At 40.2% G+C, this 15,080-nt stretch overlaps 1 protein-coding gene across 1 annotated transcript in view; it reads left to right on the forward strand.

The window, feature by feature from the left end:
* Positions 1 to 15,080, forward strand: part of DPYS (dihydropyrimidinase) — a 79,545-nt gene that overhangs the window by 54,311 nt on the left and 10,154 nt on the right. Inside the window, exon 8 of the mRNA XM_059901806.1 lies at positions 13,020 to 13,227. Within this exon, the coding sequence (XP_059757789.1) occupies positions 13,020 to 13,227 (208 nt within the window). The remainder of the gene's footprint in view (positions 1 to 13,019; positions 13,228 to 15,080) is intronic.

Here is a 15,080-nt window from a genome sequence, read left to right on the forward strand (position 1 = left end):
ACCTTTTCAATTCTCAGTTTCCTCTCAGACCCACAGTAATGTAGATATGCTAATCATAGTGCCAAGCTCTGGGCCTTGTTGGAAGGAGATAATACCTTCAACATGGTGCATGGCATATGGTAAAACTTTAAGCAACATTAATATCATTATCACATACAAAGTGGTAAGACACGAGAGATTTACTACCTAGCAGGGAGGTGTCAAAGTAAATGACTTTTATAAAGTGAGAACCTATAGAAAAAAATAAAAAAGCTTAGATGAATCAACAATAGTTCCAGAATTCCAGTTTGTTTTGTCAATCATAGTTTCAAGTCCTGTTTATGCATAACCACTTCCTCACATTTAGTTTGTGATTGGCGTGTCCGTGGGGTGCAGTTGTACCTGCAGTTTAGGTAAAATGCCCCTTAGATGTCACATTGCAAAGAGCCACTAATCAGTGTTGGATGTCTGACCCTGTGGGACAGTGGTCTCCAGAGAAGGGTATCTATATAATTTCTTTATTTCAGTTATAACTTGGATTACTTTTTACAGTTTTTAAAATTATTTTTTTCTTTTGCTATTTTAAATCCAAATTTTTGATTATTTCTATTGGATGAGTTACTAAGAGCAGAATTACTATATCAAAGGGTATATGCATTTAAGGGTTCTTTGCATATGTGGTTTCCTCCTCATGGTTCCTCACCAACTCTGGGTACAATCTTTTTTTTTTTCCCTTTGATTTTTGTTACTTTCACAGGTAAAAATTTTTACCTTTCAGCTACAAATTGCATATATTTGAGCACTAAGGAAGTTGAATATTTTTCCATGTTTATTAGTCATTGGGTTTTTTTCCTTATGAAGAAATATCTGTTCATGCCCTTTGTTCATTTTTCATTTGGTAACGTGTTATTATTTGTCTCTTCATTTAAAGGGGTCTGTCTTATTTCTTGCAAACTCCCCAGGTTCTTTTGAGAAATAAATGCTATAGTTACATGAAAGTGTTTTGCATAAACTGTAAGGACCTATATGAATGTTATTATTATTGAAAAATTGACCTTGTTTGTATGTTAGAGTCATATTTATAACAAAGAGGTCCTTGCAAATTCAGAAATAGGCTTGACTAGAGTGTGAGCTCAATTTCTGTCGGGATTTTTGTCTGTTTTATTCACTGCTGCATCCCCAGTGCCTAGAACAGTGTGTGGCATGGAGTAGTGATCAATAAATACATGTTAAATGAATGGAATATGAGATAAACACATAGATGGATAGAGATTTTCTACAATGTTCCACCAAGTTGACTTCATTTCATTTTCTTTTTTGCCTCAAGCTGAAAGCAAATAGAGTTGTGTATGGCTGGTAGGTCAGAGCTGTGAAATAGTGTTCTTATCATTCTGGACTTAGGAAACTCGTTTCTTAGAACCTAACTTTCTTTATGGTAACATTGTAAGCCTAATTAGTAATTCTACCTCATTTATTTAAGTGATAAACCAGAGATAAAAGTTTAGTGACTCAAGCATGGCTTTCAGCAGTATGATAGAAGACCCAAGTTGTTGTTCTATTTTTATATAAGAGCATTTCTAATTCCTAAATATATGACAAGCCTCCTAGTCTGTCCATGCCTCACTTGTGGTTTCTGGCAATTATGAGAATAAATTGTACACAAGGTCTAAAAGAAAACATGACAGTATGCCTTAAAATTGATTCATTCTTTGGTTGCCTATTTTGCGGGAAAGGTTTTGCATAGAAATTTATGCTAATAAGTTTAATCTCCTATATAGACTTGAATTCAACTACCCACAGGTGCCTGGTACCAACTTCTTTTCTAGAGTTTCTCTGCTCTGTTTTTATCCCTAATTATCCTACCTCACATTATGTTTTCCTTTTAAGGTGCTTTAGTGTTTCTGGAAGAAGATGGGGTAAAATTTCATATAAACATGCATTTTGCTCCAGACTTGTGTTCTGGATGGATCACTTACAGTGGGAGGCAATACATGATGGTTAAGTGCTTTGTTTTTGAGGCACATAGACTCTTATTTATGATCTTAGGTGAGTTACTCAGCTTCCGTGGGCCTCAATTTCTTCATTTATAAAATAAGTATTTAAAAAACCCTGCTTCCATTGGATTGTAAGGATTAAAAAAAATATGTGAAAAGATGTTAGCATAGGGTTTGACAAATAAGCAAGCAGGAAATAGAGGCTGCAACTGAATATTATTATTTATTATTGTCATGTTCATCATAGATGGCTGGTCCATGGCTCTTAGCCACTGAGGTGCTATTAGCAAATGGAAGAAAAACAAGTGAAAATGTCAAAGCAAGAGACAAGGAAAGAGAGATAGATGCCTGCAAGAAACAATCCCAGAAGCACCCCATCCAGGATATATCAGTCAGGGTTCAAACAGAGAAGTAGAACCACCTAGGGATATAGATATAGATACAGATACAGATGTATACACACATGCATATATACATATATGTGTGTGTGTAGATATATGTGCACATGTATATATACATAGATACACACATACATGTATGTATATATGATTTGACCTTTCACAACTGTAGGAGCTGGTTGATCAGTGTCTGCAAGGCTGCTGTCTTTGCATCTGATGCTGAAGCTTGAAGTCCAGCGGTTAGGCCATCGGGAGGGGAAGATGGAGGTCCAGTGGGAAGTGCAGAGACAAGGTGGAACCACAAGCACAAGCTGGGCCCGACAGGGAGGACGGAGTGACACCAATGCCTGTTCTTGTTGCCTCTGCCCTTGCTGGTGTGGCGTGGATGTCAAACTTTGGTCATGGGCCCAAACACACACTGGGCCCAGGCTCAGCCCCGGTGGCTCCTCACACCAGATGAGCCCGCAGATAATTGGAGCTGCACATTGGCCGCTGCTTCACTTCCACCCTGTGAGGCCCGGAGGTCATTATCCATGTGGTTATCTGTTTTAAGGTGAAGACATTGAGGGGTACAGAGAGGTTATTCATTTGCTTCAAATCACACAGCTGCAAAGGGCAGAGCTGGGATTCAGAGCAGGCCTGGTTGACCTATGGACTAATCTCTTAAACACTGCAAAGTTACAGCTGCCCCAAAAGGCAAGGAAGGAAGGCATACCTACCGCCCAGCGGTTAACATGTGGTCTCTGGTGACCTTTTTAATGAGTGAAGAATGTAGTGCTTTCATCCTTGGAGCAGGGGGTGCTCACGGATGGTGGAGTGTGGTGAAGGAGGGTGGAATGGGGGTTCAGCCTGCCCGTGTTTATTTCCTCCCGACCGCGTACTTCCTGTGTAACTCGGACAATTTACTCAACCCCTCTCAGTCTCCATTTCCTCGTCTGTTAAATGGAGATAATGAGTTCTTGAGAGATGAGGTGAGGCGTGCACATGGAAGAACCCAGAATATAGCTTAATGGACATTGACCACACCTGGAACTTGCTGGGCCCCTAATTGAAGTGACTTGGAAATAGAATCATGTGACGTTGTTTGCCTCATCACTTTCTCGGGAATGCTGGAGGCCAGGGCTCTGTTCTTAGGATTGCGGAGCCGGAAATTCTCTCTGACTTTTGAGGAGGTGCTGTAGCCCATCCTGGTGGATTTCACACAGTTCATTGGCTGCCTGTGTCCACGGATCTCTTTCCTGGCCGCAGACTTTGCTCTTGTTCTTCACTAACACACCTCACTCCCGATTGTCACGAAGTTATTTTCCAGTGTCAAACTACATTTCATCTGCCAGCATTTCTGCTCACTACCTCTTTTTATTTTCATCAGCAGGGATGGAAGGAAAATAGGTCATCTTTTTCATTTCAAAAAAAAAGAGTAAAGTTTAGAAGTACCCCAGACATTTCCGTGATCCAGCGTTCTCTTTTCCGTCCCTTTATTGAGAACCCTACTGACTTCCCTTTCTATTCCAGTAAGTCTTCTTTCTTCCTGAAATATGGTATTAGAGCTGAACATAATCATAAATACCTGGCCGACTCTGGTTTGCAAGAAGGATAGTGTGTGAATTTTACCCAGTGTATTCCTGTGTAGAAAACGCACATCTTTTTCTGCCCAAGTTGTACCCCTAGATAGTCTGTCAAACAATGTCATCTTGCCAAGGGCAAGGCAGCCTCCCAGGAAGGGTGACAATGTAATTACAAGACCAAGTCCACACCCCATCCCAGAAAGTTATTTCTAACTCTTACCAATATGTTAGGCCAACAGCCTCACCTTCCGAAAGCTAATAATCATACCTCACCTATAAGCACTTATCTGTTTAATATTCATAGGACATACATCCTAGTATCATGCTAGCTTTTGCTGATTCACATTCAGCTCCTCTTCCTTCAAGACACTAAATTATTTTTAATTCCCCACTTTCTGAAAACTAGTATATAGAACATGAAATATTTATGTTAAGTAGTAATGTCAAAATTTGCTAATAACTTATTTTTAGATAAACAAATATGTATCTAAAATGCCTTCTATTTGCTCAGTGCTGTGCAAGGCACGGGGGGTGAAAGATGTGGGACCTACTTCCAAGGTCAACTTTCTAGAATCTAAATCCAGTTTATCTAACCATGGTCTGCACCACCATCCATGACCTGGATGACATAACTCCAAGGACGAAATAGCCGGCTTGCCCGATCGGTTTATTTCTTTAAGTCAATGCTTGGGTAGCATTATTATGAATCTGTATTAAGTGTTTTGTTGTCCATGTAGCACCAGTAGAGTTCCAAGTTATTGTCCAATTTAGATTTAATAATGTGGCTGAAGCAGTTCCCATTTTCTCTTCTGTGGGAGGTGGTGCAGAAGTCTGCATCGAGGATGGAAGATTGATGGGTGCAGTGAGCAGCAACTTTGCTTAATAATGAGAATGTACTTGAAGTAGCACCACTTAGCATTTCCAGAGATGTGGTTGCTTTGCTCCCCATTTATATAACTTGTCACATCCAAGAAATTGACAGAAGAAGTAGTCTGAAATAGACAGTTGGAACACACGTCAAAAAAATATTTTCCATCATGATCACATGGAGAATGACCAGTTTCAGTTTAAGGAATTTTTGATAGCATCCTAAATCCCTTGCCGCTAAACAGAAGACAGACTAAGAAACACTAGGAAGTAAGGAACGAGCTGCTTCCCATTTGTTTTCTGGTGGATGAAGAATGTTTTCACTGACTGCATGCTTTCCAAGTAGCTTCTCATAGAGCTTTCAAGGGGCAACACTGTCTAGTGGTTAAGAGCCCAGCCTTTTATCTCATCTGAGCTGCATGAACTTACTAGCTGTGTAACATGGGGTGAGTTATTCACCTTTTTGTGTCTCATCATCCTTGTCTATTGCATGGTGCTGTTGGGAAGCTTTAAATGGTTACTATTCCTTCATGTTGAATATACAAGATGTCATATAACACAGTGTAGAGAGATGAGGTATATTTTTAAAGAAGCCACTAATAGACCTGATATGATTCTTTCAACCTTTTTTTTTTTGGTTCTCATGGCAACCTGGTAAGGATCCATCCATGCCATGGACAAAGTGGCTGAGTTGGAGGCAGTATAACAAAATACCTAAACAAGTCATTTCTCTGGGGTCAGGAAGACCCACATTGTTTTAAGAAATTATCTTCCTTTCCCCAGTGTTCTCTTTGAATGCACACGGGCAGTCTCCCGCAGGCTATTTTGCTTCAGTGATTTTCTCATCTATAAGAGCACGCAGCTCTTTGATAGGAAGCTATTTGCAAAGGGACAGAATGTTTTTCTGCAGCTGTGATGTGAGTGGTATCAAAGTTATTGACACAGTTGAAAAATAGCTTAATGTTATCTTCAAGGCTTCCGCTTTCCTGTCGGCTTGAGCCTTGGAGATGTGTATAATTGCGACTCAGTAAGACAACCTTGACACCCCTCTGCAGAGAAATGTGCCGTTTGATACAGGCTCAAAGCGAGTTTAACAAAGAGCAGCTTTTCCCTTGGGGCAGGGTGACCACGGAGAATCTGCTAATGAAGAGTTAATGGCCCAGGAACCCCAGCTTCACTTACCAGACGGGAAGGCTTTAATCATTCCTATCCTTCCTGTCACCACCAGGACAGGCCAACAGCCTAGCCATCCAGTCAGTAATTAGAGAGAAGGTATTTCTCTACTCTCCTGAGCTGACTGTCATATTGTTAAATTTGAAAACTATTTGATGATGAATCTCACAGCTCTTTGGTTTGACTGATGAGTGGAATCAGAGCACCGCCCCACATTCGCATCTGTTCTGTGGACAGATTTGGTGGAAAATAGTTTCTGGTTTCTTTTTGAGTCGCAGACCTTTTGACCTGTGCCTTGGAGACATCCATGGGCTCTTCATTACAGGAATTACTCTCCAAAGGACAAGGTCTTCATCAGTCAGCGTCTTTGGTTGCAAACCATAGCAACTAACTTACACGCAGATGAGCAAAACCACACTCTGTGGGAAGGCCATGGGGTGCCCACAGACCAAAGGAATAGTCAGTGCTCCAGGCTTTGAAAGGACAGAGTCCAAGGCAGCCCTGGACAGCCTGCAGCAGGAATTGCTCTGTGTTCAGGGATGCACCCTCCAATCCCTTAAAAAAACATTTCTTTTTGTCATTCTACCAAAGATTCAAATTCCCGGGAAACAATGCAGTTCCCCCTCTCTTGGCTAGGGAAGAATAGGGCACCATGCCTAACCATCTTGCCAGATATCTCCAATGGGGGAGAGATGTTTCTTAAAGAAAAACTGGGGGAATGCCGAAACCAGAAGAAGGGAGAGTGTATGCCAAGGGATGGAACTACAGAGCTTGCTACACTGCATCCCTCAGAATAGGGTCACATGTGTGGCTGAAATGCACTGCAAAGCTCCATGTCACCTGCTCCAATTTATCTCACAGTGTTGCTGAACCTTAGGACGATGACATGTTAGCCCATTGACTGAATCCCTTCTAGTTAGAGCCCAGACGTGTGTTCCTGCTTTCTTCCAAGATGGTTGAAAGAAAAAGATGGATCAGGCAGGGTTCTTAGCTGCAACCAAGAGAAATCTGCGCTAGGTGGTTAAACAAAAGAGGAATGTACTAAAAGAACTGGGTGACTCAGAGGATCTCCAGGAGGGCCAGAAGACCAGGCTGAGAGGCTGTGTAGCCAGGGCCAATGCCCCAGGCCTACCATAGGGCAGTAGAGAGCCCCAGCGCTGCCCCTGGGCTCAATTGCCATGGATCGCTTCACTGAGGCAGGGCTTGGACCCTAGTGCTAAACCCCTGTCACAGCTGGCCTGAAAAACAGGATTGACCCATCTCTACCTTCACCAACATGGATCCTGCAGCACCTGCTTCCTGAGTCACCAGCTTGCCCTGCAAAGTACGGTGCTGGGGCACCATTTTGGAGGAGACCAGGCGACATGACCGGGCCCCAGCTGCAGAGGGGCCTGGGAAGGCATGTTCTGGCTTCTGCCTTAGAACAGAAGGCCTCTGCCTTGGAGGAAGCATGTTCAAAGGAACAGCAAGTGTCCTTAGAAAGGCAATTGTGTGACTTTGAACTTGTGTTCATTCCACTAATGGACCACATCTCCCATACAGCACTAGTAATGAATAGATGTTAAATACATTTTGTAATAATTTTATAAACCTTATGATGATATTGCATTCTATTTTTTGTTGAAAACAAATATTGAAAATGTACCACAATTTTTTTAATCTTCTTATGACGGGGTTACAGATACACCTGTATGCTCAAAAAGTGGCAGTGATTCCAACCTGTCAGAGGTTCCTTCAATATCAAGCTGTATGAACCTTGGGCAAACTCTTACACAGCTGTATTTGAGCATTACCATCCAGGACATGGTGTAATAGTACTTAGCTGCGGACTTAATCGTGTTGATAATATTGGTATTGCTAAGTATTTTTAGGTATCAATAAACAAATGTTTCATCTAACTGGATAAGATACAACTAAGAATGATAATTATAACAATGTTCCTTTATTTATTTATTTATTACTAATGAGCTTGTACAGTTCACCAGAAATGCTAAGTACACAACAGAACTTTAGGACTGGATGTTTACATTCCATGTAAGTCAGTGTTCTATTATTTCCAAAACACTGTAATTATCAAGAGATCATTACAATTGGTTCAGATAATGCTACAACACAGAGGAAAATGCAGGGTTTTGCTGTGGGTTGTCAGGGTCAGCTTCTAGGAACCAGAAGCTGGCCCTTCCCTTCCGTTCCCTTCCCTTCCATTCCCTTCCCTTCCCTTTCGTTTCTGTTTCATTTCCTTTCTTTTCTCTTCTGTTTTCTTCTCTTCTTTTCTTTTCCAGCTTTATTGAGATATGATTGACATGGGACCAGGATTTTTGAGCAGAGTCTTGGGGCAGGGAGGGGGCATATCTGAGCAGTGAGAAGGGCACCCAGGGAAAAGGAAGACTCAGAAGTGTGGAAGTTCCTAAAGAACTGGAGACTCGCAGCTCTGGCTGGAAGGAAAAAGTTGGGTGAGGAATGACACCCTGTCAGACACCTTCCAATGTGAAAGTGGAAGCACATTCTTTTTGCTGCTGGTGATAATGCCGAGAATTTACATTTTGTGTTAATTTGACCTCATTGACATAATACCTTATAATAGAGAATCACTTAGATGTTGCCTAATTGCCTTCTTTCTCTTGCTAACCCCAATGCTGAGAAAGTCAAAAAAATGGCCTTTGTTTTGGCTGCGGCAGAGAAATCTGATTTGATATTTTGTTGTCACAGATCTTTTGCTTTCATATTTCTTTGTTTTTTCCTAGGCCACCCAAGCACTTTAATTTGTATATTTCCTTTTGCATTTGTCCACATGCATATGTATTTTCCCATGCTTTCTGTAACTTTTTTTCCATTTAAATTATATAATTATCATTTTCTTTGCTTCCCCAGTGTATTTTTATTTCTAGTCTTTCACAGAAGCCCAATGTTCCATTGAGTAATCACTGGGAAATTGTTATGCTTCAGTTTTTCAATAGTTTAGATATCGTAATGGCAATTTTTGTGTATAGAACTTATTTCTTCTGTTAGATTATTTTCCTAACAGCATCTGTAACTCTTAACTTCCTGCTTGGAAAAATAAAGTTTTATGTCTTAGGGTTTTCCCTTTTTTGCCTCCCATTCTTGTATGTAAATAACCATTTCAGCATGAATTATTATGCATTTTACTTTCTCTGTATAGCAGCCTTACTAATACATCTGTCCAGACATGCTTATATAACATTGTACAGTATAAGCCCAAGAGCTTCTGCCATCAGTGTAACTGTGATATGCAGGAAGGCAGTAGCCCAGACTATGGAAGTATCGAAGAGAGATTGTGATGGTCATAAAACGACACTCTAGCCTGAAGGTCTAAATCTCCTCTATGTTGTTTCCTAGATTTATTTTCTTTAAGTTTGTATCTTTCATCACCAACTCATAACTTATCATAACTCATTCTATACCTAGTAACCCTTTAACTATTTTATTCATTTTCCTACTTTAATGACACTACTTACTATTTGATCAGTACTCTTCCCTCCTCCTTAGTGTTTGAAATTATTGTTGTTGTATTTGTACCTGCCTCCTATTTGTTAACCTTTTAAATGTTTCTCTGTACCAGTAAGTTGGTTCCTAAGGATACTGAAAGCTCTTTTTGTGCAGCATACACTGGCCATAGGACCCAGTGATGCCACTCATGGGAATTTACACTAAGAAAAGCGTTCACACCAAACATATACATGAATCTTTATAATATCTGTATTCATAATCATCAAAAACTGGAAACAACCCAAATGTCCTTCAGTAGGTGAATGGATAAACACTCTGTGGTGTATTCATACATTGGAATACTACTCAGCAATTAAAAAGGAATGACCTATTGATACACACAACAACTTGGATAAATCTCAAAATAGTTATGCCAAATGAAGTCAGCTTCAAAAGGTTACATACTCTGTGATTCCATTTACATGACATTCTTGAAAAGAGACGGCTCTAGAGATAAAGAACAGATCAAGGATTTCCAGGAGTTATGCGTGGGGGGAGGTTATGACTACACAGGGATGGTATGAGTTTTGGGGGGCGATGGAACTGTTTGTGTCCTGAATGTTGTGAGGATAACAAATCTATCCAGGTGTCAACAGTCATAGAACTAACACTAAAAATGTAAATTTTATTGTATGTTAACTTAAAAAATATGAAAAGATTCCCATTTCATCAAAGTAGTCGTAGGTCCTTTGACAAGTTATTTAACCTCTCTAAATCTCAATTTATTTACTTGTCAAGTGTAGAAAATACTCTCTACCTTGAAGAGGTGTCATAAAGATGAACTAGAATGTCATAAAGTATCTACCTGACATACAGGAAAATCTTCTTTTTCTTTTCCATGCTGATATTTCTCATTGGGAGCAGATTCTTTTTCATGATTATTATTACCTGGGCTTTTTTACAGTTATTTGTCTCTTGGGGAACAGACTGGAGGGTTTCAAGCAGAAAAGTGACCTGATCTGATGTTCATTTTTAAAATATCATTTGAGCAGCTTTGTGGGGGGGTGGTAAGGAGTGTAGGAGGGTAAGAATGGAAACATGGAGGCCAGTAAGAGGTGTTGGGGGTTGTCCAGATGAGAGATGATGGTGGCATGGACTCGGTGGGAGCGATGGAGGGGGAGAGAAATGGGCAGGTTTGGGATTTATTTTTTTTTTGGAGGTAGAACCAACAGGCTTGATGATGGTTTGAGGAGTGAGGAAAGGTGGCTGGGGGTGTCATTTACTGAGATGAGAAACTCAAGGGAGGAGCAAACTTGAGTGTGTGGGCTGGAGTCATCATGGAAAATCAAGAATTCTGTTTGGATGTGTTAAGGAGTGGAAACCAAACAGATAATTGGGTACAGGATTCTGGAACCCAGGACCAGGTCAGCGTCGTGTCGTTCATTTCCACTGGAGGTGCCACAGTGAGTCTCCCAGCTCCGCCCCTCCAGATTAGGGTTGCAGGGGAGCTTTTAGCTGCTATTCCTTTGACCTAGCCTTGGGATTTTTAGCAAAGCACTTTTCTTTAATCCATTCCTGAGAGCAAGCACTTGTAGAAACTTCAGATTATGCTTGTATGATCCACTGCTGCCAAATTTTCTTTTTCCTTTTCCATTTAATGTGATTTAGGGAAAGGCGAACACCCAGTATTTCCAAATATCCAGCTTAGAAGTCATTTCATACTGTGTAAGATTGAAAAGTATTAATAAACTACTGAGAATACTGATGAATATGCAAATGCATGACAAAATATGCTGAGGTTATATTCAACATATTTTGTTATTTTTATTGTCCTCAAATTTCCAGTTTTGCCACAGACAAGGGAAAGAAATTCAAGATATAATTTTCCTTTTCAAGGTATAATTTTTTCTATGTTGAATTTTTTAAAGTTTTATTTACTTTTTTATACAGCAGTTTCTTATTAGTTATCTATTTTATACATATTAGTGTATATATGTCAATCCCAATCTCCCAATTCATCCCACCACCACCACCCCTCCCACCTCCGCTTTCTCCCCTTGGTGTCCATACGTTTGTTCTCTGCATCTGTGTCTCTATTTCTGCCTTGCAAACCGGTTCATCTGTACCATTTTTCTAGATTCCACATATATGCGTTAATATATGATATTTGTTTTTCTCTTTCTGACTTACTTCACTCTGTATGACAGTCTCTAGGTCCATCCACGTCTCTACAAATGACCCAATTTCGTTCCTTTTCATGGCTGAGTAATATTCCATTGTATATATGTACCACATCTTCTTTGTCATCTGTCAATGGGCATTTAGGTTGCTTCCATAACCTGGCTATTGTAAATAGTGCTGCATTGAACATTGGGGCGCATGTGTCTTTTGGAATTATGGTTTTCTCTGGGTATATGCCCGGTAGTGAGATAAGCATCATAAGAGACTACTACAAGCAACTCTATGCCAATAAAATGGACAACCTGGAAGAAATGGACAAATTCTTAGAAAGGTGTAACCTTCCAAGACTGAACCAGGAAGAAATAGAAAGTATGAACAGACCGATCACAAGTAACAAAATTGAAAATGTGATTAAAAATCTTCCAACAAACAAAAGTCCAGGACCAGATGACTTCACAGGTGAATTCTATCAAACATTTAGAGAAGAGCTAACACCCATCCTTCTCAAACTCTTCCAAAAAATTGCAGAGGAAGGAACACTCCCAAACTCATTCTACAAGACCACCATCACCCTGATACCAAAACCAGACAAAGATACTACAAAAAAAGAAAATTACAGACCAGTATCACTGATGAATATAGAAGCAAAAATCCTCAACAAAATACTAGCACACAGAATCCAGCAACACATTAAAAGGATCATACACCATGATCAAGTGGGATTTATCCCAAGGATGCAAGGATTCTTCAACATACGCAAATCAGTCAATGTGATACACCACATTAACAAATTGAAGAATAAATACCATATGATCATCTCAATAGATGCAGGAAAAGCTTTCGACAAAATTCAATACCTATTTATGATAAAAAAAAACTCTCCAGAGAGTGGGCATAGAGGGAACCTACCTCAACATAATAAAGACCATATACGATAACTACCAATTAACGATTGCCTCTGGGAAGGGAGGGACAGGGATGGAATTTGAGGGACAGGGAGGTATTGAGGAAACCTCCACTGCGTCTGCAAAAAGTTAAAATTCTGTAGAGTGGGTATTGAGTCAGTGTGTTCATCATACTCATCTATGTTTGAAATATTTTATAATTAATATTTAGTTCTTTAAACATATACATAAAAATAACTTAAAATTATAAACGAGAGACAATGCCCTTCTTCCACTCACTCCATCCTTATTAATCACCGTAAAGAGTGATCTACTGGGTTTTTCTCTCAGAAAATGTAATTACTTTGCAATAAAATGTTAATGCTATGTTCTATTCTTAAAGTCACTTGTTCCAGTGATAAAGCTATGGCTTAATAGAGTTGCTAAATTTTCTTCTAAGTCATTCTTTTAATATTTCATATTTGTCAGATGAGCTGGTAATGATCGGGAACATCTTTGTTTTTACATCAGGACCATTTCGGCAAAAACTCATCATCAGGCTGTTAACTTCAACATCTTCGAGGGCATGGTGTGCCATGGGGTGCCCCTGGTGACTATTTCAAGAGGCAAAGTGGTGTATGAAGCTGGAGTTTTCAATGTCACAGCAGGAGACGGGAAGTTTATTCCTCGTAAACCATTTGCTGAGTATATTTACAGACGGATCAAGCAGCAGGACCAGGTGAGTTGGGGCTAAGTGGGCTGTTAACACGGGCTGGATTGTCACTTGCTCCTGGATGCTGGTCATGGCGTTGTCACATACAATTGGTTAACATATTCACAGGGTGTTAGAAGAGGTTATGAACAAATACAGCTGTCAAAGAAAAAAGTCATTATTGGATGGATGCAGTTTCTTTTGAAGATTGGTGTCTATCGGGTTTCCTAATGGACCAAGTCAGGTTTTCCCAGGCAAGTGTAGGGCCCCTGTGGGCCTTTTGACAATTGCTGTTAGTCAGGGTCCTCTGAGAAGCAGCCATCCAGATGGATAAAGGTGTGACTTTTTTAAACACCTGGGAGAGAAAATGGGTGGGAGCCCGGGAAAGGCTGGGAGAGCCCTCAGCCTGCAGTTCAAGCCTGGCCCCAGTGAAGGAGAGAGGGAGAAAAACAAGTGGTGGAAACATCCTAGACTACTATACAGACCAAGAAAGGTTGAGCAAGGCCTACAAGCAGCCCTTGAGCCATCTCCTGCATCCAGCCACGTGGCGTGCTGTCATTGGCTGAGAACAGCAGTGGGAGGCATGTCCTCAAACGAACAAAAGGATGGAGTTCGAATTCAACTACTGTCCCTTGAAACATCAAGCTCCCTGTCGTTGAAGGTCTGCAAGGTGTATTCTAATGACCACCAGAGCAATGGCGGAGTTTGAGGTCAAGGTAAATATGAATTCTACCTTGGCTTCCCTTTTCCTAGCTGTGTGGCCAAGAGCAAGTTTCTCTATCATCCTTGGTCTGTTTCCTCATCTGGAAAATGACAACAGTGTGTTCTCCCCAACAGATTGCAAGAGTCAAATGAGATTTTAAAACGTAAGGCACTAGTAGGAGGTCAATAAACATCAGTTCAGTCTCTTTGCTTTCCGCCTTTGATGACCGAATTTATAATAAAGGCCTCCAAGTCTTTGTTATAATCCAGTTGTTAAAAAAGAGGTGTTTGTTCTTTTAATATGTCTTGGATTTTCCAGTGTTTGTTTAGCTCATGCAGTGTTTTAAACAGTTTTAAAAATTCACTTCACTACATACAGTAATATATCAGAATTTTCAGACTAAAACCATCTAAATTGCTGGGTTTGGAGAGAGGCGGGGCACCGTGTGCCCTCAATCCCACATGGTAAGAACAGGCCGGAGCTGGATGGCCAAGCCGCACAGAGGCAGCCTTTCTGATTTTCACCTACAGGCTTCACTCATTAATGTTCCCAAACCGGCTGTGTAGCCATTAGAATTTGTAACCTTTGGGTTAGTTCTAAGGCTTCTGTGTCTTCTTTCCATTTTAAAATATACTTCTCTTTTTCCAAAGTTCTCTGGCTGTTTTCCGATTCATTTCGTTTGGGTCTTGTAGTCTCTTTGATTTCTCCTCTAATGTCTTGTGAAAATTTTTTGCTTGTGGATTCTCAGAGTTTGTTAGATAAGATTCATCCTTTTTTTTTTTTTTAACCACTTCCTAAAGCTTTGATTAAGTAAACAAGTGCTCTAGAATGCTTTAAATTCTCAGGATGCTACAATTCTTTATATACTGTATTTCAGTCAAAATATTTAAGGTTGCAATTTATTTTGCTGGGAGTTAATTTGTCAATATTGACACTGATAGGTGACAGGTAGGTAGAGGCTATAAGGTTTCCATGTATTTCTAAACATCACATGGTAAATAACAGCAATACTAACATTTACTGAGCTTTTACTGAAGGCAAGGCACAATGCTAGGGGCTCTGTCACTGTAACAACCCTGTGAGCAAGGGAGTATTATTTTCCCCACTTTAAGTATTAGGAAACTGAAGCTTCAGGAAATTAAAAAACTTGGTCATGTCACATAGCTAGTATATGGCA

This window comes from Balaenoptera ricei, chromosome 17 (genome assembly GCF_028023285.1).
Source record: "Balaenoptera ricei isolate mBalRic1 chromosome 17, mBalRic1.hap2, whole genome shotgun sequence".
Taxonomy (NCBI): domain Eukaryota; kingdom Metazoa; phylum Chordata; class Mammalia; order Artiodactyla; family Balaenopteridae; genus Balaenoptera; species Balaenoptera ricei.